Below are 27,963 nucleotides of genomic sequence, written 5' to 3'. Positions count from 1 at the left end.
GGGCAGTGAAGGGAGTGGGAGAGGACCACAAGGAGACGTTAGAGTGCTCAGTCAATGCCAGACCCCACCCCACTCCCCACCGGAGCCAACCCACTGGTTCAGGGGGAGCTCCCCTCCCTGTACCTTCCCCCCCTGCCCTGGGGGAACCCAGACACTAGGCTGCTATCCCGAGGTCAGTAAGGGAAAGTGAGGTGGGAGGTCAAGCAAGGAGTAAGGCTGTCCCCTTCTGTGTCCTACAGAGCCACCCAGAGTCTCTGGCCAGAGCACAGGTATGTAGAGGGCTGCACCTTTGGGCCCTTTGAGCAGGTTGACCTCCATGATGGTCTCAGGTGGGGGCTGTCTCCTCCGCACCACCAAGCGCACCACGGGGCCGGCCTCCTTCAGTGCCTCCACGGCCCGGCTGTGCACCACCTCCGACACGTCCACCTCATTCACCCTCAGCACACAGTCATTCACCCTGAGGAGGAAGCCCGAGAAGCATGACACCCCACCACTGCCTCTCCACCCCCTCTCCCACCTTTCCTTCCTTCCTTCCCTGCCGCCCCTCCCCTGCCCCCTCTGAGAGCTAACCAAAGGGTCATCACATGCCGGGCAGCCCTCTTCCCCTCATCTTCATCCTGACCCTGCCACCCCCAGCCCTGCTTTCGAGCCACCTCACCCCAGCCTCCCGTCCATGGCTGCAGCTCCACCAGGGATGATCTTGGTGATAAAGATGCCGGGGTCATCAGGGACATGCGGGTTGTCAATGCCCCCTGCAATGCTGAAGCCCAGACCGGAATTGCCCTGAAGAAGGGGATGGAGGGGCATGGTCTGCTCACCCAGAGGGCAAGAGGGATGGTTCTGGATCTCCCCTGCTTCCCCTCACCCCCCAGAAGCAGGTTCTCCAGGCCTCAGAAGCCCCCCCCCCAACCCCCGGCAGGCCAACATACAGCTTCCCAGCCTGTGGCAACCATTCTGGCCCAGAGGCCCCAGCCAAGCCACCCCCTCCCCAACTCCCCAGGCCTCAGTGAGCAAGGTCAATTAATATTTGTGAGCTGGTTGATTGATTGATGCAGTATGTGGCCTCCCAGGGCCACTGTTTCCTCCCTCCCCCCACCTCCTGTCCTCTCAATGCAGGTGCCCCCCTCCAACAAGTCTTGAGACTGAGGTACACACAGGGCGCTTCCCTTTCCTGATCTGAACCCTCCCCTCCCCTTTCATCCTGACCCGCTGGCAGACTTACCCGCTCAAGTACTATTTCCTCATACTTGAACATGCCATCGCTGCCGTTCACCTAGGGGGAGACACGGGCAGTTCCCTGAGCGCTTCCCGACCACCCCCCCACACCCATCTGCCTTCCTGATCAATCTGCTCTTCCCCCACCACCCAAAGAGTAGGATCCCGAATTGACCCCAGGATGCCTCTTGGCCACAGATGGGGACAGGCTGACCCTGAGGAGGCCACACCCCTCCCTCGCTTCCAGCCATATCCGGCCTGAACCCATTTAGCCCAGATCAATTGTCTGGGACCAGCCAGCTAATGTTGCACTCACTGAGAGGCTGGGCCCCAGGGCCTTGGAGTTCACTTAGGAGGGGTGCAGCGCAGGCCTAAGGGGGTTGGTGAAAATGGAACATGGTGGGCAAACCATGCCACACCTAGCATCCATGGGGGCACACCCAGTGGCCTCGATGGGGACCTCTTCCCCTTCTGATCCATAGCTCTTCCTGACTCAGGGATCACAGACTCCCACCATGTCAGGACCGGTAGGGCAGCAGACACCATCTTGTCCAACCTCCCTCATGTGACAGACGGTGTGACACCGGGGCCCAGAGAGGACATAGGTTGTACCTCAGAGCACACTGGCATTTAGTGGCAGAGCCGGGGTCAGAACCTGGATCTCCAGGTGCTCTTTTGATTAAATAAAGCAGCCAAGGCCACTGATGTTTTGGCCACTCACGCCCTTCCCCAGCAGGACTCATGAGAAAAGGAAAGGAGCACCCTTCTGAATACCCCCAGGAACCCTCATTCTATATCTCCTCTGTGTCCCCAGGAACCTGATTCTTCAAATGGGCGGAAGGAGTCAAAGTCTGAATCCATTTTCCACCAAGGGCCTTTGATACCTAACCCTTTGTGCTTCCTGGCAGAAAAAGCCAGGGTAGGAGCTGGGTGGGAGTCATAGGCAAAGCCGGGGGTGGGATGGGAGCAGAGTGGACAAGGTTCCCCAGAGGAGGGAGAAGCTGATAACCCACAGAGGGACCAGCAGTGGAGCCCCTGGCCTTCAGTATACAGCAGCCATGGGATGGGAGGCAAGGGAAGGGGATGGAAGCAAGCTTTGTTCTGACCAACCCCCAGAACTGGCCTCCCAGACAAGACATACTTGTGGCTATTGTCAAGTGAAAATGTGACTGTGGGCAGACGAATAGTACCTGCTCCCTGGCTCCCACTCTCATCCCTGAGAATGGAGGGACTCCCTTGCCTCTCTCCCCAGGTATCCCAGTACCTCCTCCTCCATCTGTCTCTGGCTGCATTGCCCCTTTCCCGACCCCTGGTGTTCTCCTCTGAAGGGAGCTGCAAACCTAAGATGGGGACTCCTTCACATGCTTCCCCTTCCATTGTAGCTTTGCCTTGGAGAACAGAGAGGGGAGGTGGCTGGGGGGGCATGGGTGGGGGGTGGGCAGGCTTGCGAGTCATGCCTCCACCTTTTCAGGGCCTGACTGCAGGGCTTTATGCCCCGAAGCCCTGGGAGTTTTGGGGAGGACCCCAGCTGCAGCCCCACTCTGGTCCCTGATCCCATGGGGGAAGAACCGATAGCTTTTCAGAGCCCCAAAACTAAAACAGCTGCCTGAAGTAACATGCAACAGACATGCAGGCAAAAGGACACCCATGCAGTGCTCATATGCCTCTGGTGTACCATGTGTGCCCACATGTGATAAGCCATGCTTCAAGGCCAGCTCCAGTTTTGGAGAGCATCAGAGGCTCCAGCCTCCCACTGCCCTGCTTGGGGACCCCGCTCCCAGGGCCGGGGGCCATCTGGGGCTCAGCCCTGGCAAAGAAACCTTGGCCAACTGGCCCAGTCTTGGGACTGGCACCTGTCTGCCAGTTGAGCAGGATAAACGTGCGTGAGTGTTTGCAAGGGTAGGGCCCCAGGATACAGGGGAAAAGGAAAGAGGGGGACTCACTGGAGAGGGCAAGGAGCCAAGGAAAGGGCCACAAGAAGCAGTGAGCGCGGACAGACAGGAGGCCAGAACTGAGGACTCCTCTCCCTTAGGAGGTCCCCACCTGTGCTTCTGAGTGAGAGCACATTCTATCCCCAGAGGAGGACAGAGGCGGCCAGAACGGTCACCAGCTTGGGGCAGGCAGCACCTGCCCTCGACAGCGAAACCTCTTTCTCCTCTCTCCCTAACCTGGGGGCTGCAGAGCCAAATAAGCAGACAGGCCCTCCGCTCTGCATGCCAAGGATCTGGCTCTGCCGGCCCAGCCTCCATTTTGCTGCTTCTCCCACAGATGCTCCTTCCATTTTCTAAGCTGGCAGCTTAGACTGGGAGTGGAAGCCGGAGTTGTGCCCAGCACCCAGGGGTTCCTGAGCTGTGCCAAGTCAGGGCTCGGGGGCCAAGTTCTCTCACATCTGTAGGTACTCAAGGGGGCCATGCCCCGCTGGGGCCAGTCCTGCACCAGGGCACCTGCCCCTTCCTTGCTTGCCTCCAGGCACCATGCCTGCTCTAGAGCAAAGAGGCTTGCTTCAGTCCCCCCACCCTTTACATTTGCCCCCACCCCCCCCAACCCCAGCACACACACACTTCAGAGCTGCTGGGACAAAAGAGTCCGTCCTTCTCAGCAGCCTCTCAGCCTTGCTTGGGACGTGTCTCTTGCCTCCTCCCCCTCCCCTCCCTTGCCTGTCAAGCGCCTCTCACCAGGGACACCACACACACACACACACACACGCACGCACACGCACAGGCACACACATGCACACACTTGAGCCACACGCTCTCACACAGATACACGCAGCCCCACACACAGGCAAACACAGCTATCCCCGCAGCCTCGCCTACAGAGACACCTCCACGTTCAGAGAGACATTCCCACATGTCCATGTGCACACAAAGGGCCTGGGACGGAAAGGCACTCATGGCATGGAGGGATGAAGCTCAGGCAGCCGGGCACATGGGCCCCCTTGACATAGATTCACAGGAGCTCCAGTGCCTCCCTCCACACACCTTAACATACATACACACATACACACATATGTCCCCCCTACGCAAAGCACCGTGCCCCCTCCTCCCCTCCTGTGGAGACATACACCACACACAGCCCCCGCAGAACCTCCCGCCCCCTGCCAGACACAGAGACGCTGCTAAACCCCCACACGGAGACAAACCCAGTCCCCTCCACAGGAAAATGTGCCCCTCCGCCATACCTTCACTTCCTGACACACACAGCTCCTCCCAATCCCCCCCAAATGGAGACCCCCAAACAGACACATACAGAGAAGCATACATTTCCAACCGCCTCTCCTGGTCCAGGTGAAACCCTAGGGCTCAGTTTCCCCCAGCTTGAAGCCTCCAGGAACCCCTGCTGCACCCCCCAGGCCTCTAGGCCCCCACTCTTCAGCCCCCCTGGGTTGCCCCACCATCTCCCCCCCCCGCCCCTCCACAACCCCCCCCACCCACCCACCACTGCTGGTCCATACCTGCTCATACCAGTCCCGGTTGGTACAGGTGCACTCGGGCCACCAGCTGGGGCCACTGCCGTTGAGTTTGGGGGTGTTCTTGCCCGGGACTGGCTTAGGGGGCACTGGCCCCACATCCCGGCCGGTGGGGATGAGCTTGGCCTTAGTGCGGGGGGTGGGGGTAGCCCCAGCCTGGGAGGGCAGGGTCTGCGAGCTGTAGCCCCCATAGCCCGCGCTGGCTCCGTTGCCCCCACCTGGCCCATAGGGGTCGGGCACCTGCCAATCCCCATAGCCAGGAGGCTCCAGGCGCCGCAGGGCAGCCAGGCGGGTCACCTCATAGCACTCGGGGCACTTACAGCAGTGCTGGTGCTTGTGCATGGCACTGCCCCCCGCCGCCCGGACCCCCCAGCCCACGCCGGTTTCCACACCGCCGCCGCCGCCGGGCTCCCGGGCACACTCACACTGCTCGGACCAGGAAGGAGGGGGCACCCGTGGGGGTGCTCGGGCGGAACGGGGCCTGGGGCCGGGCGGGCGTCCCGGGGCTTCTGCCCCCACGCTGCCCCGCACCCACGGCTCCCCCTCCAGCACTGGCGGCTCCGTGTCGCCCGTCGTGGCTCCTGGGCCGAGGCCCAGCGGCAAAGAAGAAGCGGGAGCCTGGGCAGAGGCTGGGAGCTGAGAGGACCGCTCCTGCACTGGTCCCCAGGATGGATCTGAGTGGAGTCAAGAGCATCTCTCCCTAGCTCCCTTCTCAGTCGATTCCAGCCAATCAGCGTGCAGAGTCAGGCAGCGGCAGCGGCAGCGGCAGGAATGCTAAACAGCGGCTCCTTAAAGGAACAGAGCCAGTGGCGCCCCCAGGCTCAGCCTCAGCTCCCCAGATATCTGGGATACCGCCGACCCTAAAGCGGGGATGGGGGATTTGGGCTATGGGTGAGCTCAGCCCCCGATTTAGTGCCCTCCACATTTCCGATTTCAGCCCGTCCTCTGCCCACTCCACCCCACCCCACTTCCAAGAGGGAGTTGCAGGGAGATGCTCAATGGGTCCCTGGGTTTGCTCTGAGCTGGGGCTAGCAGAAGTAAAGACTTGAAACAGCAGAACGGACCGAAGGGACGTTGGAGCAGGGCGGGGAAGGTGATCTTTCTTAACAGGGGACCGAGGAAGAGGGCGGCATTTGTGGCTACTCTCCTGTCAGTGCCTCCTCCTCGGGACTATTGTTCTCTCAACCTCTAGGCCTGAAATGACCGCAATCTCACACTTGACCTGCTTCCATCACTAGTGAGGGACTCAACCCTAGAACAGGAGGAAAGGAGAGCTCTAAGCTCTCATCCCTGGCCCACAGTCTCCTGTCTCCTTCGCCCTACTCCTTCACGGTTATGATGGGAGAAAGAGTTTCAGGGTGCCAAGAGGAAAGAGAGTCCAGGGCGGAAGGAAAGGTAAGAAGAGATCGGAAGTGACAGAAAGCATTCCAGGGGACCTGGAGAAGAACTTGGGAATACTTGTCCAAGGACATCTCCTTAACCTCCCCCTCTCAGCCTGTTGGGGGCCGGAGGCAGGATGACATGCAGGAAGACTATCTTTTTTGCTGTTCTTGTTTTGTCCTTAGCTACCAATTATCGAGCCTTTACAAAGTCCTAAGTGCTTTACTTGCCAACAAAACCCCTACCAAGATGCTACTATGCTTATCTTAATTTTACCATCAGGAAATTGAGGCTCAGAGATATTAATACAGCTGGAAGTGACCAAATTAGGACACAGACTCTGACTATTTGATTCAAACATCCATGCTCTAAACCATCCTGGTACAACAGGTCTATTCCAAGTTCTCCTGTAGAACGTAGATCTCAGTTCAATTCAACAAACATTCGTTGCACACCTACTCTAGGTGAGATCTCGACCTAGGTCCTAGGGATACAGAAATTCATTCCTAACTCAACAAACATTCATCTTGCTATGTGCAGACACTGTTCTAGGATTTGGGGATCTAGCAACACACAGAACAACGTTATATCAGGTTGAGGGAAGTATAGAAACCTCACCTCCCTTTAAATATCTGCACAGGTTTCCATTTGTAGTATAGTATTGTACGGCATTGTGGGGAATGAAAGAAAAGTCTATCAGAGAAGAGGGTGTTGGGAACGCCGGGGGAGGACACCGCGTTGCAATCATCTCTCTTCAAGTTTTTTACCTCTACATTCTAATACGAAAATTTTCAAGTGTACGGATAATTGAAAAAAAGTTACAGGGAACAAATGCCACCTGGATGGTCATTAACATTTTGCTACACTTGCTTTTATCCTGTATCTCTCCTCCACGTGTTCTCTCCAGCTTTTCTTAAAAATGAAAATTCACAAACATACAGAAATGTTGACAGACTAGTACAATAAGCATTTATATATCTTTCTCATAGACTCAGCAACTGGTATTGTCTTGTTATATTTGCTCTATTGATCTATTATGGAGCTTCATTGTTTTCTGAACCATTCAAGTGTAAGTGACAGATTTCATCACACTTCTCCCCTAATACTTCAGCATACGTCTTGTATTCTTCTACACGACCATGATATTATTTTGACATCTAAGAAAATTAACAATAATTTCATATCATCCAAGAGCATCAAATGTCTCATCCATATTCAAATTTCTCCAAATTTGCCTTTTATGGTTTTAACATCAGAATCTAATCAAGGCTTCCCCATTGCCTTTGTGTCTTTAACCACTTTTAATCTAGAATAGCCCCGATCTTAAAAAACAAAACAAAACAAAACAAAACAACTTTTCATTTTGAAATAAGTACAGATTTACAAGGAAGTTGCACAGTACAGAGAGGGCCCATGTACCCCTCACAAAGTTTCCCTCAATGATTACATCTTCCATAATTATAGTACAATATAAAAACTAGGAAACTGACATCGGTACGATGTGGGTATAATTCTTTTTTTTTTAAATAAATTTTAAAAAGATTTATTTATTTATTTATTTGACAGAGATCACAAGTAGGCAGAGAGGCAGGCAGAGAGAGAGGGGGGGAATCAGGCTCCCTGCTGAGCAGAGAGCCCGATGTGGGGCTTGATCCCAGTACCCTGAGATCATGACCCAAGCAGAATGCAGAGGCTTAACCCACTGAGCCACCCAGGCACCCCATGATGTGGGTATAATTCTGTGCCATTTTACCATAAGTGGAGATTCCTGTAACAACCGCTGCAACAAAGATACAGAATTATTTGGTCACCACAGAGCTCTACCTGTTCAACATTTTATCAGGTTGAGGGAAGTATAGAAGGCTCACCTCCCTTTAAATACCTTTACCGTGTCCCATTTACAGTATAGTATTGTATGGTTGTCTTAAATATTTCCTCCATATATATTGAGGCCACATCAGACAATGTTATATTTATTGCTTCAAGTATCAAACATAATTCAGACACCTTAAGAGAAGGAAAGTCTATTATACGTACTTTCATTTTTACTTATTCAATTCTTTCTTCTTTCCTGATGTCCCAAGATTTCTTCTTTTATCATTTTCATTCTGTTTTTGGGAACTGCCTTTAACCATTATTTTAGGGTGGGTCTGCTGGTGATGTAGTCTCTTAGCTTCCCTTTTTCTGAGAGTGTCTTGACTTCCCCCTCATTTCCAAAAGGTGTTCTTACTAGGTAAAGCATTTGGGGTTGGCAGTTCTTTCAACACTTGAAATGTGACGTGCCACTTTCTTCTGGCCTTCATAGTTTCTGATGAGAAATATACCTACATTTGAATTGTTTTTCCTCTGTAAGTAAGTTGTTGTTTCTTTCTTGCTTTTTTCAAGATTTTCTTTGTCTTGCTTCCAAAAGTTTGGTTATGATGTATCTTGGCATGGGTTTCTTTGAGTTTTGTTCATCTTCTTGAATTAGTAGGTTTTATCTTTTGCCAAATTTGGGATATTTTCAGCCATTATTTCTTGAGGGCTTTTTCAGCCTCACCTTTCTTTTCTCATTCTGGGACTCTGATGATGCAAATGTTAAGTCTTAGGCGATAGTCACCACATGTCTCTGAGGCACTGTACATTTTTTTTAAAAAATTCCGTTCTCCTCTTGTTGTTCACATTGGGTAATTTTTAAGATTTTACTTGTTTATTTGACACACACAGAGAGAGATGACAAGTAGGCAGAGAGAGAGAGAGAGAAGCAGGCTCCCTGCTGAGCAGAGAGCCTGATGCGGGGCTTGATCCCCAGGACGCTGGGATCATGACCTGAGCCGAAGGCAAAGGTTTAACCCACTGAGCCACCCAGGTGCCCCCAGATTGGGTAATTTTTTTAAAAAAGTTTTATTTATTTATCTGAGATAGATAGAGAGAGAGAGCAAGAAAATGAGAACTTGGGGGGAGGGTCAGAAGAAGAGAGAGAGAATCTCAAGCAGACTCCCCACTGAGCACAGAGCCCACCGTGGGACATAATCTCTTGACCTCAAGATTATGACTTGAGTTGAAATCGAGAATCAGACTCTTAACTGACTGAGCCACCCAGCCACCCCCAGATTGGGTAATTTTTAAGGTTCTATTTTCAAGCTCACTGATTCTTTCCTCTGTCCTCTCCATCCTGTTGATAAGCCCATCCACTGATTTTTTTAGTTTGGTTATTATATTCTTTGATTCTAAAATTTCTTTAGATACTTGATTGTATCTCCTACTTCTTTGCCAAGACTTTTTTTTAAAAAAGATTTTATTTATTTATTTGACAGACAGAGATCACAAGTAGGCAGAGAGGCAGGCAGAGAGAGAGGAAGGGAAGCAGTCTCCCTGCTGAGCAGATAGCATGACCTGAGCCGAAGGCAGAGGCTTTAACCCACGGAGCCACCCAGGGGCCCCATCTTTGCCAAGACTTTTTAAAAAAATTTGTGTCAACCTTGTTTATAATTGCTCACTGAAGCATTAAAAAAATTTTTTTTTTATTTATTTAACAGAGATACACCGAGAGAGGGAACACAAGCAGGGGGAGTGGGAGAGGGAGAAGCAGGCTTCCCGCTGAGCAGAGAGCCCAATTCGGGGCTTGATCCCAGGACCCTGGGATCATGACCTGAGCTGAAGGCAGACGCTGAACAACTGAGCCACCCAGGTGCCCTGAATCATTTTTTATGTTGGCCGCTTTAGAATCCTTGTCAGATCATTGAAAGCTCTCTGTCATGTTGGTGTTGGCACCTGTGGATTATTTCTCATTCAAGTTGAGGGTGTCCTGGTTCCTGGTATGATGAATGATTTTTTTTTTTTTTAGTACATCCTACACCTTTTTGAATATTATGTTATGAGACTCTGGATCTTATTTAAATCTTATCTCTGGTAGGCTTCTTCTGACACTGTTGCCATCAGTGGAAGGAGCCACTGCCTGGTTACTGTCAGGTAGGGACAGAAGTTCAAGTTCCCCCAGTGGTGTCAGCCAATACCTGAGGTAGAGGCTCCTCCCTGCTGCTGGGCAGGGGTGGGAGTTCCAGCTCCCCACTAGACCTCCACTGACACCTCTCTGGCTGGGAAGGGTTGAAGTGTCTCTTTCCCGGTCCCCAGGGGGCCTCCATTGACTATGGGTGGGTGGTACAGGTAGGGGCAAAGATGGTAGAACAGTAGACTGGGAGGGGAGGAGAGGGAGAGCAGCAGCAGAAGTCCTGAGTCTCCACTAGGTCTCCTCTGACATTCTGATATCATTCGGCAGGGAGAGGAAGCCATGTTACCCTGTGGGGATGGAAGTCCAGGCTCCCTATTTAGCCTTTTCTGACACCACCGCAGAGAGTGTTGGGGGAGTCCAGTAAGAGTAGAGGTCTGAATTTCTACTTGGCCTCTACTGGTATGGGTGGGGCTATGGTTCTTTTCTGTGATGTTTGGTTACAGTAGAGTGGTTCTTGTTTAAGAGTTTTCCACCTGGGGGCACCTGGGTGGCTCAGTGGGTTAAGCCTCTGTCTTCAGCTCATGGTCCTGATCTCAGGGTCCTGGGATCGAGCCCTGTGTCAGGCTCTCTGCTGGGTGGGAAGCCTGCTTCCCCCTCTCTCTTTGCCTGGTCTTCTGGCTAGAGAGAGCAGGGATTTATTGAGGCTTTCCTTGGTCTGTGTCCATTGGCAGGTCCAGGCGGCTGGCTTCTCCAGCACCAGCCTGGGATATATGAAGCAACGAGAAAACCTAGGGAACTCAATACCTTGAGTTCAGGTCACTGGGGTACCTAATAAGTCAGCTCTTTCCTCCTTCTTTCAGTCTTCTTACATTTGTTTTATATATAATGTCCAGGATTTTAGCTGTAGTTAGCAGGAGGAATAGGGAGAAGTTTATCTACTCACACTGGGTTCAGAACTAGAAGTCTGTTACTTTTTTTTTTTTAGTTAATGACATTGATGTTCTGAGGCGTACAAGTCAGTTGTTTTGCAGACTCTCCTACCTTCTGGATTTGTCTTTTTTTCCCCTCACGGTGTCATTTATTTCATTCCTTTATATGCTATTTTTACTGGAAATTGGAAATTGGAATAGAGGCCATTTTAAATAGTTGGTCAGGGTAGACCTCAGTGAGAAGGTGACATTTGAGCAAAGACTTGAGGGAGGCGAGGAGGTGAGCCATACAGAAGGGTATACCTAGTTAGGGAACAGCCAGTGCAAAGGTCCTGGGGAAGGAGTACCCCTGGCTTGTTCAAGGAACAGCAAAGAGGACCAAGTGGCCAGAGCAGAATGAGGGAGGGGGAGAATACCAGGAGATGAGATCAAAGATTGAGAAGGGAATAAGATTGTATAGAGCCTGTAGGCCATTATAAGAATTTGGGCCTTACCCTGAGAGACATGGGGAGCCATTGGAGGGTTTTGTGCAGAGAACTAACACGATCTGACTTGGGTTCAGCAAAGCTTCTGTGTGGAGAAGAGGCCACAGACAAGGATGGAAGCAGTGAGACCGGTTGGGATGCTTCTGCAGGGATTCAGGTGAAAGATGATGGTGATTTGGACTACAGTGTTTGCGCTGGAAGAGAGAGAAGTGGCTAGATTCTGGATGTGCAGTATCCCCCATGTTTCAAAAGTTTGCCTTACACCACTTTGCTCCAAAGAAAGACCCGCATCACTAGCTGTTTTCACCAACTGAAAGGAACCCAAAGAGGATTTTTGCTTTTATTTTTTAAAAAGGAGTAAAAAAGTGAAAATAGCATTCGGCATTTGCTTTGCAGCGAGCAGTGATAGAGGCGGCAAATACCAAGAGCAAGCAGATAGAGCAGCCTGGCCAAGCTCTTTCCTGGGGAACTGCGCCCAGCAGCTCAGCATCCAGTCACAACGGCTTTGAACTGTATCTGTGAGCATCTGTGCTTTATCTCCATTTATTTTGTGCATTCGTTAGCAAGATGTGCCCTGAGGTATCAGAAAAGCCTAAGAGAGGTTATTTTTGGGGTCTGGGAATGCTCAAAAATTTTTCCATGCACATTAATGGTAATTGCTTTTTTGCCATTTCAGCTTATGAAAGGTTTCAGAGGAACCCGCATTTTGAAGAGAAAGTCACTAGGATTTGCTGACAGAATGGATATGAGGTGTGGTTCCAAGGCTTTTTGGCCAGAGCCACGGGAAAGGTGAAACTGCCATTGACTGAGATGAGGACAGCCTTAGGAGTAGCCATTCTGGGGCCGGGGTGGGCGGTGCGAGGGGAGAGATCAGATGTGTGGATTGGGACATGTTGAGTTTGAGATATCTATCAGACACCCAGAGGGAGAGATGAACAGTAAACACTGTAAACAGCCCTGTCACTGAGGTGCTCCAAGTTAGAGAAATGGAAATGTAGGTGCAGATCATTATAGTTCCCATGAGAAGTGCTGTTTCAGAGGGTTGTATAGAAAAGCAAGTTACCAACTCCCCTTGTGGGGGGAGGACTTCAGAATTGTTTTACCAAGGAGGTCACATTTTTAGTTTGGTCCTGAAGGGTGATTAGGTGTTCATTAGGTAGTGAAAAGAGAGTGGTGTCTTATTTTCTATATTTTAGACCCTGGCACACAACGGTTGCTCACAGACCCAACACGTCACTAGTCGTGTGACCTTGAAAATGCTCTGAGCTTTAGTCTCTTTGCTTGTGAAATGGAAATAATCATAAGGTTTTTGTGAGGATTAAATGTAAAACACTTCACACATTCCCTGGTACACAACACGTTAAGGCTAGTTATTATTGTTGACTGAACAAATGAATTAATATCTTTTTTTTTTTTTCTGACGAAGTCTAGGCTGGGCTGATAACCCAGGAGCTTGAAGTCTTTTATGTGCTCAGCAGTTTGACAATATTGACAAAAAGAGGGCTAGACTCATTTTTCCACATCCAAAAAGTGGCTCGGGAAGAAAGCCCCCTGTAGCCTGGATCCTCTGAACGGCTCCGATTGAGGAATAAGCATTGGTAGGCCTGGAGAGAACGGAGGCGATCAAACATGCCTTCCCCACGTCCCATCCCTACTGAGTGGTTCCCGCCCGCTTGCGCTCTCTCCCTCCCTCCCTCTCTCTTTCATCTTTTCATTTTTAATGAATATGAGTAAAATCCCTCTAGAACTATAGTGAACTTCTCCCCACTCACTCCGGAGAGACTCAGACTGGACTGGGTTGGCTCGGCTGGGAGCACGCGGTCAACCCTGAGACGCTTTGACACTTGGCACACTCTCTCAACTGCTAGAGCTTCAGCCTGAGGCCCCAGGGAGGCAGGCGCCCCCTACAGGTCCAAAGCGGCCCCGCGCCCCTGCAGGCGGCTGTGGTTGCTAGGCAACCGAGGGGCCTGCGCAGAGACTGATGCCACCAGAGAGTAGTAGGCGAGGGGGTCCTGGAGGAGGAGAGAGACCATTTCTCATTCCATCCACCGTCTCTGGAGCCCTCAGCAAAATGACCCGGTTGGGATAGGGCGGCCTGCTGCTGTATGATAATCTAGGCTCATTCTTGAAGGTGGACCTGTATACAAAGTAGACAGATTTTGTATGCGGAGAAACAAGCAGCCTTGTCCCAGAGCCCTCTGGTTTCCCCTGGGAGCTGGAGATCTGGGTCGCTTGAAGGCAGAAGTTTCTGGTTTACAAGGAAGGGGCCATTGCTGTGGGTGTGCGTCCTTGGTGAATGGGAATTCTAGCAAATTGGGTGTGGGTGGGAATAATTTTGGTGAGTAGTCCAGTAAAGTATCAAGATTTCCCCACCATTCCCAATGTATGGATCAGGGAATTCCTAATTTATTTTTTTAAAGAAGATTTTATTTATTTATTTATTTGAGAGACAGCGAGCATGAGGGGGGCAGGAGGGACATGCAGAGGGAGAGGGAGAAGCAGACTCCCTGCTGAGCAGAGAGCCAGACGCAGGGCTCCATCCCAGGAGCTGGACCCTGAGATCAGGACCTGAGCCAAAGGCAGACGCTTAATGGACTGAGCCACACAGGAACCCCAGGAATTCCTACATTAGCCCATTGAAATAAAAAAAGTCTCCATAGAAACGACGATACATAAAGGATCATTTATATCTTGGTGGAGCCAAGTTTCTCAGTGGCTTTCCTGAATTAGGTTTCCCTATGGAGTTGGGAGACATCCTGAGGTCTGTTGACCCCTGTGAGTAGGGAGCCCAACAAGAGGGAAAGCAAAAGACTAGGCAGGTGGTAAATACAGAATTCAGCAGTTTCTTAGTGTTGTGTCTAGTATGGGGCTAGCAAATTCTCGGCTCTGTTGCCCCCTCTTTTAGGACCATGCTGAAGTACCCCATCCTTATAAGGGCTTTTGGGGACCAGAAAGCCACAGCTTTTCTTCCTGGTAACCCAGTATTCGAGCCCAAGAGTAGGTCCAGGCAAGCCAAATCTGTAGCCACAATAACTGTTCTACTTGGGGCTTGTGTCTTCACTCGCAGCTAGTACAACAAGAGGTTCATTGTGGCAGAACCCCAAGCCATGGCAAACTGAGGGGAGAGCTGTGCCCAGGAGTCTTGTGTGCCTTCTCTTCGGAGTTTCAAGGTAGAGATATCAGGCTTGAGGTACTGGTAGCTAGAGAGGTACTGGTTCAGCCACTGCCTCAGTCCACAACGTCTCCAACAGGGCATGGTGACAGAGGGAGGCTCCTTCCTCCCTGTGCTTCCAAACTGAACTGGGTCGGGGCTGTGCCTCGGCTCTATTAATAGCCCCCTAGCCCAGCCTGCTAGCCCCAAACCCGGATGCCAGGAGCTGTGAGTCAGCAGCTAAAAATAACGGAGAGCAACTGCACCCCAACCCCAACGAACAGCTCCCTGAGGCCCTCCACCCTTAAGTTTTTGTCAGTCCCAGTCTCCAGCCGAAGGCCTCATAGAAGTTAAGTGAACCATAGCCGCCCAGTCCTCCCGGGAAGACGGTAAGGATAGGCGGTGGCAGGCTCAGGGCCGATGACTCAGGGGCTAGGGGCTTTAGGGTCTGGGACTAGGTCCCGGCATTCTGGCGGTTACACGACTGCTGCGGAAAGCCTGGGAGCTGAGAAGTTGAGGCCCCGGGGGCTGGACAGCCTGGAGATTGTCAGGATTGGGTCGGAAGGGGAGGGGAGTTAGAGGCTGCTGGGCTGCGAGGCTGGACGCCTGGAAAGGGGCAGAAAAGTAGGGCTGCGGGGCGGAGGTGGGGCGGAGGTGCGCGCTGAGAGGTGAGAGCCTGGCAGTACCTGATGGGCTGCGCGCCCCGGAGGTGAGGCCGGCGGTCGGTCAGATGGAGGGACGGATCGGGAACAGGGAAAAACTAAGGAAATGCAGCTTGAAAAGTGTGTGAGGGAGACCTGGCCGTTGCAAGGCGGCGTGGACACCCGAGGAGACTGGGACCAGACAGCAGCCGTGGCGTTGGCTCCTGAGGCGCCTACCTCCTCCCGGTCCCTTTAGCGCTGCCGCCCCCTCCCACAGCGCCAGCTGCAGGTCAGGTATGTTGGCTTGGAGCGCTGCCTATGTACGTGTGCGCATGTGTATCCATGGCGGGGGCGGGGCGGTGAGAAGGGAAGGGGCGGGACCCGGACGGAGGAGGGGGCGGGAATACAAATTCAAACACGCTTCCGTCCATCCCGAGACCGGAAGCGGTCAGGGGTATCTTGGGAATCGTAGTTCCCCGGGCTGGGGTGAGAGGGGGCTGCCTTGGAATCGAGTAGGGTCTTGTCCGGAGGGGCTAGTGCCGCCCCCAGGTCCCAGTCTGGCGAGAGGAGAGGAATTGAGAACCGAAACTCCTGACCTCGCCAGCGTCTTAATTCAATTTCCTTTTGTGTGGAGACGCGAACGGGGGTGAATGTTGGTGCGGCGAGGGACTGAAGAGTTGGCCACAGAGCCTGCTCCGGTCCCCGGTTTTGCCTTGGCCCCCACTCTCCCCCTTCTACCGGACTCCTCACGCTAGGTCAGCGCCTCACTGGTTTTAGCCCAGGACCTCACAAACAGCAAACACACTGGGGAACTTGTTCTCGAGGGGAAGGAGGGCCTGGGAACCAGACCCTGCGCGCAGCAGCTCAGAGAGGCGAAAATTTGTGGAAATCGGCTTATACCCTTAGGGTCTAGAGTCAAGGACACAGGTCCCCAACCCGCACGGAAAACAGGTGGCATTCATACGTCACGGTGACGGCTGACGCGGCGTTCTTCTTGCGGCAGGTGACCACAAGGTGGAGCTACAACGCAACACTGCACAGCGTGCCTCGGGCCCCCCAGAGTGTCCCCCGCGGGGGTTGCTCTCCTGCTACCTCTCTTGCAGCCCTTCGTTGTGGGGGGTGGTCCTCCCGCCTCCAGCCCAAGAACCTCCCCGTGATGACCCCTTAGTGTCGTGTCACATGAGGCCGGGATGGAAGGTGCACCCCCTCCCAAGCCCCCGCGCTGAAAAGATCAGACCGCGACCAAACTGGAGTTAAATTCATTAAGTATCAGCTTAACAACGTAGGAGGAGCCAACCAGTCTTGAAGAAAAGTCTGTGAACAGCAAAAAGCCACCTATAAGTGCAGAATTAAACAGCTACATGGGCTCTTAAGCCCCCAGCATCTAAGCAGGAAAGCAGTTAAATTGCAGAGGTCAGGAGGGACAGTGAATGGAGTGGGTTTAGTGTTTCCATCGTCTTAGTTCTCAGGAAAGGCCATTCTGTCATCTCCTCCAGTCACTGGTCCAAGCTGGTCTGTCCATGACACACCCTGTGCCTTCTACACAAGAATAGGTACAGGCAGATCTGAAACATTATCGTCCCACTTCCTCTGTTCTAGTTTCATTTGGGGAGAAACCTCCCATGACTGTCTTCCCAACGACCTCAGGTCAAAACCCTGAGGGGAGTCAGACTCCATGGAAGCTTGCTGCATGCCCACCATCTGTGCAGAGGGCCCTCACGGTTCAAAACCTTCCATTGGCCAAGTTTACCCCACCCCATCCCCACTCAGCCACTCTCCCTTCCTTGTTGTTAGTCCAGACACGCCTCAGGCTCTGGTTGGTGGGGGTCCAGGGTTGGGCGTTCACTCCATTATGAAATTGTTGATCCTGGTCAGCAGCACTGCTGTTTCTAAGCCTAGAGCAGGGGGTGGGGAGAGGGGAGGACATATAGGGAGTGACCAAACGGCAGGTTAGAGGAGGAGGAAAATGAGGTGAGGGGAGAACGTCCTTACCAGTTTTCTCTCTCTCCTTCTTACATCTCCTAAAGGGAGAAAAGCTTCCTATTACAAGTTCAGCCAGCTTCATGCACGACCTTTGGATCCCAGGTTCCCCCAAACTGCCTTTCCTGGGTTCCAGCCAATTTGGCATAGAAGGAAGGGTCTCAGAACCTCAAAGGAACCACATAGCCCCAACCCTGTGCTCCCGGCAGCATATGTGGGTCTGAATCACCCCCATCCCCGGGACCCTGTGGGGAGAGTGAAGACCCAGGAAGCCGAGGCGTGAAGCACTCACCCTTGGAGGAGGAAGGTCCACAGAAGCAACAGGGTGGACACACAGTTGGTGATGACCCACATCATTAGGTAGGTTTGAGGGGGCTATGGGAAGAGGAAGAGGCACCTGTTGGTGGCCGGAGCGCCAAAGGTATTATGTGGGGGGAGGGCATAGACTACGTAAGGAAGAGAGGGCCTGGGTTAAGGAGAAGCGGGGACAGGGGAGGAAGGAGTGGGGGGACAGTCCCAGAGCCCTTACGATAATCCAGACAGGGTAACGCATCTGCTGGAGCAGCTGGCAGTCGTTGGTGGTGACCGAATCCACCCCTGCGCACCAGAGCAGGGAAAAGAGCCAGGGCTTGTTCACCACAAACAGGTTCACCGAGACATTATCCTGGTGTAGTGCCCTGTGGAGGTGGGAAATGGGCACATCAAGGGTCACGGGGCACGAGGCACAGAAGGCAGCCCCCATCTACGCTTGAGTCTACAGCCTTGCTGCCAAGGAACTATCAGTTCGATCTTTACACAGCAGCCCCTGACCAATGGTGATTTTCTTTGCATGACTGCACTTTGCCTCCTGGTGGGGCCCACCTCCGGATCCTAGCTTTGCCATCTGGGGCCCCACGAATGTGTGTCTCCTCTTTGTCCCACGACAGTCCTTTGGAGGTCTGAGGAACAGGTGACCATGTCCCCAGGCCCAGCAGCCCTAGTTCCTTCAACCCGAGGGCTGGGGGACCTGCCTGCTCCTTCCCTTGGCCATCCAAACCTCACCTAAGCTGCCCTTGCTTCAGTTTCTCAGTGTTCTTTTCCAAGTGTGGGGGCTTGCCTCTGAATGTGATATCCCAAGTGGGCCTGGCCTAGCTTTGAGTACAGCAAAACCCCTCCTGGCTTCTGGGCACGATGCCTGCGCTCAGGCAGCCTGGGGTCGGGTTGGTTTTGGCAATGTCACATGCCACCGATGACTCAATATGCACACTATTCAATCAAAGCCCCGGTCTCTCTCGCACATGTTCCTGCTGAATGCCAGGATCTCTCTTGTCTTTGTTGCAACCAAACTTCCGTTGGACTGCAGATTGGGGTCTCTGCATCTATCCCTGTTGTGTTTTCCTCTCGGTACATTTGGTCCACGGTCTTAGAGCGCGTAGGCCTTTCAGGGCCCCAATTTCATCACCAGTGTATTCATTACCAATTCATGTCTTTTGGAAACATGATCCACAGTTGAGGTTGGCTAGGGCAAGACTAAGGGAGGGCCAAAGCCAATGTCATGTCTCCCTCCACAGTGACAGCTCTGGGAGAGGTCCTTGAAATACTTGCAATTACTGGGCTATCATTCAGGCCACGGGTTTTTTTTCCCCCTCCCCGACCGCAGGGACCTTAGAAGAGACCTTGGCAACTGCATGATTTGCAGTCTATCCTGTTTACTGGCTCAGTCCGCTTCTGGGGCCCAGCTCACATCTGGCACTCTCTCATCTCTCGCCTGGACCTATCCTCTCTTGCACTTACCTCTTTGGTGAAGAAGGAAAGCTAAAACCATTCTTGTGGCCTCCAAGGGCCTACCCAGTTTGACTCCTGCCTACCTCCCCAGCCTCAGCTTCCCCTTCCTTTGGCTGCTGTCCTTGCTCTTGCAGCTCTTGTCATCATTCAGGATCTCCATGTGACTGATCAGGTCTGAGCCCAGACAGCACGTCTTTAACGGACTTTTCCCAGTGTGGCCCCTCTTGAGCCCTCACTCCCAAACCTGAGGGCTCTCCTTCATCTCCTCATCTCACTATCTTCCTATCACCTATCACTATCCACTCTGTGTGTACTTCGTTTGGTTTATGATCTGTCTCTTTCACTGGTATGTATGCCCAAAACCTGCACAGGGAGTGCCTGACACAGATTGAGTGTTAGATATATTGATAAATATTTGTTGTATGCGTGAATAAATGAATGGCTTCTGTCCTCCCTGAGGCATCTCTACCCTGCCATGGAGCTTCCTGGGGTCCCCTCGGCTCCTTTCCCCTGGCACTCACTTGATATCCAACAGTGGCAGGTCTTGGTAGGGGAGGTTGAGAAACTGGGGCCTCTCAGTTCTGTTGCTTCGCTGCTGTCCATATATCTGGCGCATCCTGGGGGCCCGCTGTTGGACGTTGGCCCGATCTTCATCCGGTAGCCAAAGGACCTGTGGTTCAGGGAAGATGGGCGTGAAACTGGGGAGAGTTTGGGGGTTCCAGAACCAGGGGGCGGGGGAAGAGAGGTCTGACCACAGAAGGGGGTATATGAGTTGGGGTGGGCCTCGGGAAGGCAGTGGCTGGGGAGAGGGGCAAAAGGGAGCAACTTGGGGTCCTGGCAATATCACCATGGCTTGGGGCACCCTTGCGCTCAGCACGGTCTCCAAGGTCTGGTTCACAAATGTGTCATGGTATGTGTGATTTCGTGGGGGGCGACGCAAGTCAAACATGATGGAAAGGTTAAGGACTGCGGCTTCCTTCAGCAGCTCTTCCAACGTTGGTACTGTCTGGTTCTCAGCCTCCTTCCGATCAGGGCCTGACAGCCGTTTGGCCCCCCAGAAGGGTTGCCTCTGTAAGAACAGGAAAATTATTTCAAGACCAGAAGGAACCTTTAGGCCATTTCCATTTTCACTCATTTTCCCCACTTGGCGCCCAACTTCTGTGCACCTCTGAGCTACGGTCTTTCTTTCTCTCAACTGTGGCCCTTTCCAGACCATCTAACACCTTACTCTGTGACACCCACCTCCCAACCTCCCACCCTCCCAGTTTCCTTATTTCCTCTTTCCTGCTACATTTTCTCTTTGGTCTCATATAGACCTCTGGGGTCTTGACCCTTTGGTTTCCTCCCGGTCCATCAACCCCTTTCTGCCACACCTACATCCTCTCCTACCCTTGGTTCATCCACAGCTTGAGTGACTTTTCCACAGCACCCTCCACTCTGTTCCTGCCCTGCCTGCCCCCTCCCCACCAAAATCCCAAACTCTGATTCAACTCTATAATTGTCTGCCTCCTCCAGACCTAGAATTGGGGGGCAGAGCACATTGTGTGGACTGTCACTTTAGTCCTTTTTCACCCTTAGTGCCACTTCATCATCCTTTTTTTTTTTAAGTAAGCTCTATGCAGGACTCGCATTCATGATCTTGAAAGTCGAATGTTCTGATGACAGAGCCAGCCAGGTGCCCCACTTAACCATCTTTACTTGTTCTTGTTTTGCTTCTTCTTCCATCCCTAGTGGCTGTTCCAAACCTCTGCCACTCTCCTCTCGTCCCCTTGTAATCAACAAATAACTTACCTCCTAATCACCGACACGGACAAAGCAAAGCTATCTTATACCTATTAAGCATTGACTATGTGCCAGGTGGTGTTAGAAGTACTTTATGTATATTAATTTCTTTGATCGTCCCAAGGTACTGTTATGATGCCTGTGTTACAGATGAGGAAAATGAAGCCCAGAGAGACTAAGGAATGGAGCCCAGGCTCACACTAGCTAGCAGGTGGTGAAGCCAGGAGTCAAACCCAGACAGCCCCGATCTTGATCCCTCTGACACGTCATCTTACATAAAGTTCAAATGAAAAACCAGACAAGTTGCAAAAGAATATATGAAGTGATCCTACTCATGCAAAATGAAAAGTACGTGTGTGTACATACATGTATATGGACACATGGAATCATGTGCCCAACTGGTAGCAATGAGTATCTCAGGAGTTGGATTATGGGAGGCTTTTCATCATTTAGGTTATTTTTCTGATGCTTAATTTTTTATGAGGAATGTGTATTACTTTGATAATCAGGAAAAGAGAAACTGAAGAAATAAAGTACCCTTAATGAATATTTTCTCTCACCTACAGGACCGAGCCTGAACTGGGGCTGGCATTCAGAGGCCTCTGAGACCAAACCCCTGTTCCCCTTGCCAGTCCCACCTCCTACTGCTCCCATGAATTTTATCTCTTGGTTGCACTGAGCCAATTTTGTCTGCTGGAAACACTTCTTCATACCTCTGCGCTTTGCATATGCTCTTCATTCTGACTAGAGTTGTAGTCCCTGCTTTCCCCACCTTAAAAACTATTGTCATTTCATGTGCTGTTCAGGACTTCTTTCTTGGGAAACCACTCCTGATCCTCTCCTATGCCCACTGAGCCAAACAGCAGCTTTGCTCTCTCTCCTATTTACTTACCTACTTATTTATTTATTTTCACCTTTTATTTATTCATTTGAGAGAGAGAGAGCACAAGCAGGGGGAGGGCCAGGGGGAGAGGGAGTAGCAGGCTCCCTGCTGAGCAGGGAGTCCAATGTGGGGCTCGATCCCAGGACCCTGGGATCATGACCTAAGCCCAAGGCAGACACTTAACCGTCAGAGCCACCCAGGTGCCCCTCTCTCCTCCCTATTTCGTAAAGGTCTTGTGATCACTCTAGCTTTCCTATTCTGATAGCCTGTTGGCTCAGCTCTGTCCTGTTCCTGGAGGGAGTGACTTGCAGGCAGAGACTGGATACCTGTGGCTCAGCACAGGGCTCAGAAAATAATTATTGATGAATGAACTTTCCCCCAAGTGGCCCTACAGGTGATTGCCTCTTCTGTGAGGCTGTCTTCACCTCTAGGAACCAGGTCCCGGCATTGAGCTTCTTCAGTTCAGCACAGGAGAAGTCACTGCTGTGGGAGGAGGTTCGGGCTGGGAACACAGAGGCCACATCCGTGGTCCGGCTCAGGTGCTCATCATGCATTAGAAAGGGAATCCCGTCAGAGCTGAGGGCACAAGGGGGGTGGTCAGAGGGCGGAGCTCTGAGACTGCTCATCAATTCCCGAGCTCCCCTCCTGCATCCCTCTGCCCCCCAGCTTCTCTCACCTGACCATCACATCGGTCTCAAACACAGCGGCTCCACATTCAGCAGTCTTCCGCAGGGACATCAGGGTGTTCTCGGGGGCCAGCTGGGCAAGGGAATTGACAGGGAGGTAGCAGAGAGGGGTGGGAGCCTGGGAGCTCACAGGCCTGATGCTGCAGCCTGGAGGAGCAGACCCTCCCCACCCTGCCAGCATCCCCCTCAGCGCTCACCATGGGGGCGCCTCGGTGTCCCACCAGACCAGGCTTGGGGGGTAAGTCTCTGGGCTCCATGATACAGGGTGAGGAGATGCATAGTGGGGCCAGGTAGACGGCCAGGGAAACTCCAAAAAATAGGAACAGGAGCAGAGTCTTGGGACCTGTGGGGAGTGGGGGATAGGCTATGGAGAGAGGGTGGTGGGTGAGCTGAGGTGGGGTGGGGGGCGGGCAGAGAGCAGAGTGCAGGGCAGAGAGCAGAGTGCAGGTGCAGTAAAACAGGCAGCAGGAGGCAGAAGCATCAATGGCCAGTGGGGGTATGTCAGGGAGTGGAGTTGGCACCTCTTCGATGGATACGGTAGAAGGTGTCAGCCACAGGCCAGGCCAGGAGGGTGATGCCAGCAACTGCTCCGATATGAAGGAATGGGGCTGTGGCCTGTGGACAAGAGTTCTTCTCTCTAGTGCCCCTCCCAGGTCCTGAGTCTAGAGCTACTCGCAGCCCTGGGGACCAGGGGGTTGGACGCAGGCCAAGGCCCCCACCTAGGCAATGGGGATCAGTCACTCACCTGCAGTGACAGACGTAAGCTACGCCATTCCTGCTGCCATTGGATATCCAGTCCCACAAGGCCAGCGGCCACAAGAAGCATAATGAGCAGCAGCAACATCTGGGGGACCGGGGGTAAATGGGTCCTTCTTTGTCAACCTGGGCTCATGGCTCCCAGGTTGCACCCCTTCCTCCGCCCCCCACCCACACTCTATGACAATAGGACCATTTCTTTCCCCTTGACTAATCCACGTTCCTTCTTTCACTCAACACATATTTACTGGGCTTCAGGTCCTAAGCTTGAGTCCACGGGTAGAATACTGGGGTGCTTGGCAAAGAACTGGCCGAGTGCCGGGCCCAGGGCCCCCCTCTTCCGGCTTACTCCCATCCCCCACTCTACCTTGTGGACACTGTGCAGATGCAGAGGCTGGCCACAGAGCCGCAGGAGCAGGGCCAGGAGCTGGAGGCAGAGGGTGTTGGGAGTAATGAGGCACCCAGAGGGGTCCCTGAGATGGGCTTCCCAGGCTGATGCCTCCCCCATGCCCTCCCCTGCATGGCCAGGGGGAGAAGCTGAGTAGGAAGGGAAGACTGAGTTGGGGGGGGTTAGATGGGCCGCTCCCCGACCCACCAATAGCAGGGATGCATATGTGACAAGTAGAGAGATGACCAGCAGAAATGCCAGGGACCAGTCCATCCAGTGTCCCCAGTGGTGGAACAGGAATCTGTGGGAAGGGAGAGGAAAGTGCCTGAGTGGGGGGGAGGGGTGTTAATAGTGGCCTAAGGGGAGTTGAGGTGGATGGGCCCAGAAGGATGACCAGAAGGGAGTGAGGGGAAGCCCTTCATGGGGCCAGGGGCCCCAAGGACTTGACGGGGGGGGCAGCAGGGCAGCTGGGCAGGGCTGGGGAGGACTGAGCACCCAGGGGTCCCAGGGTGGGGCAGAGATTAACATGGAGGCTGAGGAAGGAGGGGGTCCATGACACACTCATTGAAGTTGTGCAGGTCATTGAGAAGGATGAGCCCGATGTACAGCCAGCCCAGGGAGAGGAGAAAGGTGAGGAAGAGCAGGCCAAACCAGATACAGTCGCACTGTAAAGGGGCAGGAGAGAAGCTCACAGCCGATCCCCACTTCCAGCTCAGAGTCCCCAACGGATGGCAGCTCAAGGGGGCTTCCTGCCAGGCGTTGGGCTGCTCTGCTCTGCTCTGCGGGCAGAGAGAGATTTTCTTCCTGGGGAGAGAAAGCCCCTTCCCCCCAGCTGCCTCTGGGCACACTGGGCTTCCTTATCCCCTCCAGGCGGCCTCTGCCTCGGACTTCCGGTCCCCCCCCATCCCTACTCCACCTTGCTGGTTTGCATCCTCTCTTTGGGGCATTTCCTCCAGTGGCAGCTATACAGGCAGTGGAGGCAGCGGGCCCAGACGGAGCAGCAGCCGGGGGACTCGGCCATGGTGAGGGCCTGGGAGAAGGGACACTCAGCCATCAGGGACCCTGGCAGAAGGCGGAGCCCAGCCTCCCTCCCAGCATATCTGAGGAGCTGGGGGTGGGGAGGAGCAGAGGCCTGGGCCGCTGCTCAGCAACGGGAGGTCAGGGGCTGCCCTAAATGCCAGATTGGACAAGGACGTGAGCCAAGGGTGGGGGATAATCTCTGGGGTCTCTCTTTCCCTTGAATCTGGAGACCTGAAAAGTCAGTGGGAGACCCAGGAGGTCCAGCCTCTTTGCAGGAGGGATGCGTACCCACCCGCCCTAACTCCTCCCTGGTTAACAGCATCCATCCAGCTCTGGGGATTGCGTGCTTGCCCAAGGGTGGGGGCTTGGGAGAAACTGCCTGGGGTGGGGCAAATTCATTTCGGGCAAGTTGAGGCTGATCTGGCCAAGCTTCAGGCAGCCCCATGGTGGGGAGCCTTCCACCCCAGGAACCAAGAGTAACCAGAAGCGGAGGTTCTAGTTCTGACCTGGGGCTAAGGAAGGCCCCGCTAGTTGGCCAGTTGCTATGGATACAGAGATTGCATACACCACAAAGCCCTGACTGAAAAGATCCTCAGTCTCCACCTCCCAGGGGGCAAGGGGCACTGTCAGTGAGAGGAAGACTGGAGGGCCACAGGTTGCCTGGGTCTCCTCCCAGCCTTCCAAAGGAAACATTTTCCTGTCCGCACACACCTGGAAAATCCAAGCTCTTTCACCCCAGTCGTGTCCCTTCCTGCCCAGTCATCCTGCCCGGTCACCCCCCCAACCCCAGCCAGGAACCCAGTCTCCACCTTCTCCCTTTTCGGGGCCCCACCCTCTGAGCTCACTTGGGTGAAAGTACAACAAATACTGGTCAAAGGTGTGTGTGTGTGTGTGTGTGTGTGTGTGTGTGTGTGTGTGTTTGTGTGTGTGTGTATGCACGCGCGCCCCTGAGGGTGGTGGGGGGCGTGGTTGTGTTGGGGCCCCGGGATTGTTAGACCTTGTGCTTTCAGGTCACACTGAGACCTAGCTGGCTTACTGATCCCCGAACTAGGCTGGGTGTGTGTCCTTCTACCTGAGAGGGTGTGCGATTTGTGTCAGCCTTGGTATGTGTGAACGCACTAGTGGCTGTCGGTACTAATGGGTTTCTAGACGGCTTTGAGTGTGTAGAGGAACCCCTGGATACACCCAGTGTGTGTGATCTGAGGGACACAAGCCCTTGTCATCTGGGCCCCCGAAAGCTGTGGAGTCTTAGAGGGGGACACAGTGGCTGGTCCCCGAAAGGAGGAGGGTGTGGCTGCTCTTGAAACTGCCCTCCTTACCCCACCGGGGCCTTGGGCAAGGAGGATTAGGGTACAGAGTGGAGGGGTAAGGGGGCTGTAGCTAGGGGAAGGAAAACTCTCCCCTCTCTGAGACCCTTCCCAGGGGGAAAAAAAAAACAGCCTAAAGGGAGTCCCCTGCTTCTTCCCATCCTGGGACTGGTTTCCAGTAGCCTGCCTGGGGCTCCATCTACACTTCTGCCTCCCTTCAGGTCCTGCCCTTGTACCCTAGGCACGGTCTTCCAGAGTCCCACCTCCCTCCAGGAGCTGTCTGTAGGCTGGGGTCAGGATCTGAGTAGCCTGAAAACCCCAATCAGGGAAGCTGAGCAGGGGTGCTGCTCCATCCCTGGACCCCAGCCCCACCACCGGCTGGTGGGAACCAGTCTCCACCCCACCATTCCCGCCTGTCACCCCCAGCCTTCCCCAGCCCTCACACCTTGTCTCAGCGGCAGCTCTGCTCAGCTCTGCGCTCTGCTCTGCTCTGCTCTGCACTGCTTCCCAGCTCCTCTCCGAGTTTGTCTGCCTCCTCCCTCTTCTAGTCCTTGGCTCAGCCCCACCGGTCAAACAGGTGGCACTGTTGCCACCTACAGGAGGCTGCGTGGCTTATGTCCGAAGGGCTTGAGAGCTGCTCTATGGCCAGTGTTGGGGAGGGGGGAGAGCAGATCTGCTTCTTTACTCGCGGCCTGCTGGTGGGGGGGGGGGGCTTGGCGTGAGGAATTCCTTTTCCTTTGTGCAGCCCTCCCCATCCCTCTTGTCCCTCCTCCTGTTCCCCTCTCAGTCACTGCCGGGGCTTTGTCCCGGGGCTCAGGGAGGCGAGGGCTGAGGGCACTGGTGGGCGGGAAGCTGGGGGGAGGTGACCACACAACTCTGCGACTTGGCAGTGAGGAGAAGGGGCCCAGCCAACCCCCTGGGAAGAAGGGGTGTGTGTGTGTGAGAGAGAGAGAGAGAGAGAGAAAGGGAGAGAGGGAGTCTAGCATTTCCCTCAAGCTCCCTGGGAGGATGGCCTTGATTCATTAGCCTTCTTTCCCTCCTGGGATCCTACTTCCACTTCTGTAAGATGCATGGAAAAACCTATACAGGGTTGCAAGCTACTTCCTGAACTCTGGGCAGCAAGTTGCCCTGTTTCTGGACCTGGGGTCCCCATGGACCTTGTGAACCCTAGGTGACACTAGCAGCCCTCCCCTTCCCATCACCCCAGACAGGAGAGGATCATTCAGGATGTAGCAAGCCTTGTGTCATTCCTGCTGTCTTGTCCCCAAGGTATTTAGAGTCTCTTTCTAGGAATCATCTGAAGAGTGTAGTGTTAGGGTCACAAGCTTTTTGGAAGATGAACACGTGCAAAAGATGCTGTTACTATACATACCATTGGCAGGAGAAGGCTGGCTAGTATGCTACAGTCAGCTCAGTGCTTAAGCACAGGGCTCTCTCTGGGTGGGATGAGGGCTGGGGGATGGTTGCTGGCTTGACTGACCTTCCCTCTCTACTCTTTGGCTGATGCAGTGGCTCAAAGCCTGGGAGGCTTGCACAGCGTTGGTGGGAAAAAACATCTTCTTTGGGAAAAAACTCGCTTTCCCCTCCCCCGACACGTACTGAATTTGGAACAGTGAGAAGGAAGACTGGCTCTCTTCTGCCAAGAGCAGGGGGGCCCCCCTCCCTCTGCCTTCCCATTGTATCCAGGGGCTCTAGTTGGCAATGGCAAGAGGCTCCCTTGCTCCCTTGTCATTAAAATGCAAAGAGAAGCAGGGCAGCTTGCTGGCTGGAGGCCAGAGAGGGCGGCCTGGCCACCTAGGCCTCCTGCGGACTCCATTTTAGATAGGTTGTCCTTCAGTTTCCTTCTCTTGGGGTCTGGTGGATTCTAGAGGAGTCCTGGATTCCGTGGGCCCAGTGCTGGGCTGGGGGGGGGGTGTGCTCTGGGAGCCTTCGGTTGGGTGGGGGGACTGGGATCAGAACGCAGGGAGCCCAGGGCTCATGAACTCCTCCGAAGGCTTTGAGGCCAGTCAGTAGTTGGTTTGGCAGGCCAGGGCTGGCCTCATTTTAGCTTTAAGCAGAGCTGGGGGACCCTGATGCATAGTAAGGAGTAAACAACGCCCCCCCTCCCCTTTCAAAGGAGACAGCAGGCAGCCAGGACTGTGCTGTTCTGGGACTGGGCAACAGTGTGGTCCCACGGCCAGGCTGTGCCAAGAAACT

General features: G+C 53.5%; 2 protein-coding genes and 1 long non-coding RNA gene across 3 annotated transcripts in view; 1 reads left to right on the top strand and 2 right to left on the bottom strand.

Annotated features, from left to right (window-relative positions):
* Positions 1-5,026, bottom strand: part of DLG3 (discs large MAGUK scaffold protein 3) — a gene marked incomplete at its 5' end in the record, with an annotated part of 55,802 nt that extends 50,776 nt beyond the window's left edge. The window contains 6 exon segments of the mRNA XM_080795434.1: positions 288-457; positions 659-783; positions 1,223-1,273; positions 1,532-1,564; positions 1,566-1,586; positions 4,670-5,026. Coding sequence (XP_080651560.1) covers positions 288-457; positions 659-783; positions 1,223-1,273; positions 1,532-1,564; positions 1,566-1,586; positions 4,670-5,026 — 757 coding nt within the window.
* A 9,769-nt stretch (positions 5,027-14,795) lies between these two features.
* Positions 14,796-21,521, top strand: LOC308337070. Its single transcript, XR_013966290.1, has 3 exons — positions 14,796-14,949; positions 17,229-17,541; positions 21,294-21,521. It is a non-coding gene; the product is annotated as an uncharacterized lncRNA (long non-coding RNA).
* Positions 16,445-26,284, bottom strand: GDPD2 (glycerophosphodiester phosphodiesterase domain containing 2). The gene is made up of 16 exons (XM_080795067.1): positions 26,213-26,284; positions 24,357-24,470; positions 24,002-24,105; positions 23,648-23,741; positions 23,420-23,479; positions 23,042-23,140; positions 22,818-22,911; positions 22,494-22,639; positions 22,287-22,369; positions 22,036-22,186; positions 19,793-20,014; positions 19,467-19,615; positions 17,711-17,858; positions 17,474-17,556; positions 17,194-17,222; positions 16,445-17,096 (listed from the first exon to the last, which is right to left on the bottom strand). The coding sequence occupies exons 2-16, from the start codon at positions 24,459-24,461 to the stop codon at positions 17,044-17,046; spliced, it is 1,620 nt and encodes a 539-aa protein (XP_080651193.1). The 5' UTR covers positions 24,462-24,470; positions 26,213-26,284; the 3' UTR covers positions 16,445-17,043.
* Positions 26,285-27,963: the final 1,679 nt, after the last annotated feature.

This window comes from Martes martes (assembly GCF_963455335.1).
Source record: "Martes martes genome assembly, chromosome: X".
NCBI classification, from domain to species: Eukaryota; Metazoa; Chordata; class Mammalia; order Carnivora; family Mustelidae; genus Martes; species Martes martes.
Note: the sequence above shows the minus strand (reverse complement) of the source record. Positions and strands in the feature narration are given on the sequence as shown.

Excerpts from the sequence above, each read along its gene's own strand:
- GDPD2 (XM_080795067.1), bottom strand. The coding sequence starts at position 24,461 with ATGGCCGAGTCCCCCGGCTGCTGCTCCGTCTGGGCCCGCTGCCTCCAC. Across the intron at positions 23,742-24,001 it reads GACCTGCACAACTTCAATGA|ATTCCTGTTCCACCACTGGG; the intron begins GTGTGTCATGGA and ends CCCTTCCCACAG. Across the intron at positions 17,557-17,710 it reads GTTACCCTGTCTGGATTATC|CCCCCTCAAACCTACCTAAT; the intron begins GTAAGGGCTCTG and ends CTCTTCCCATAG.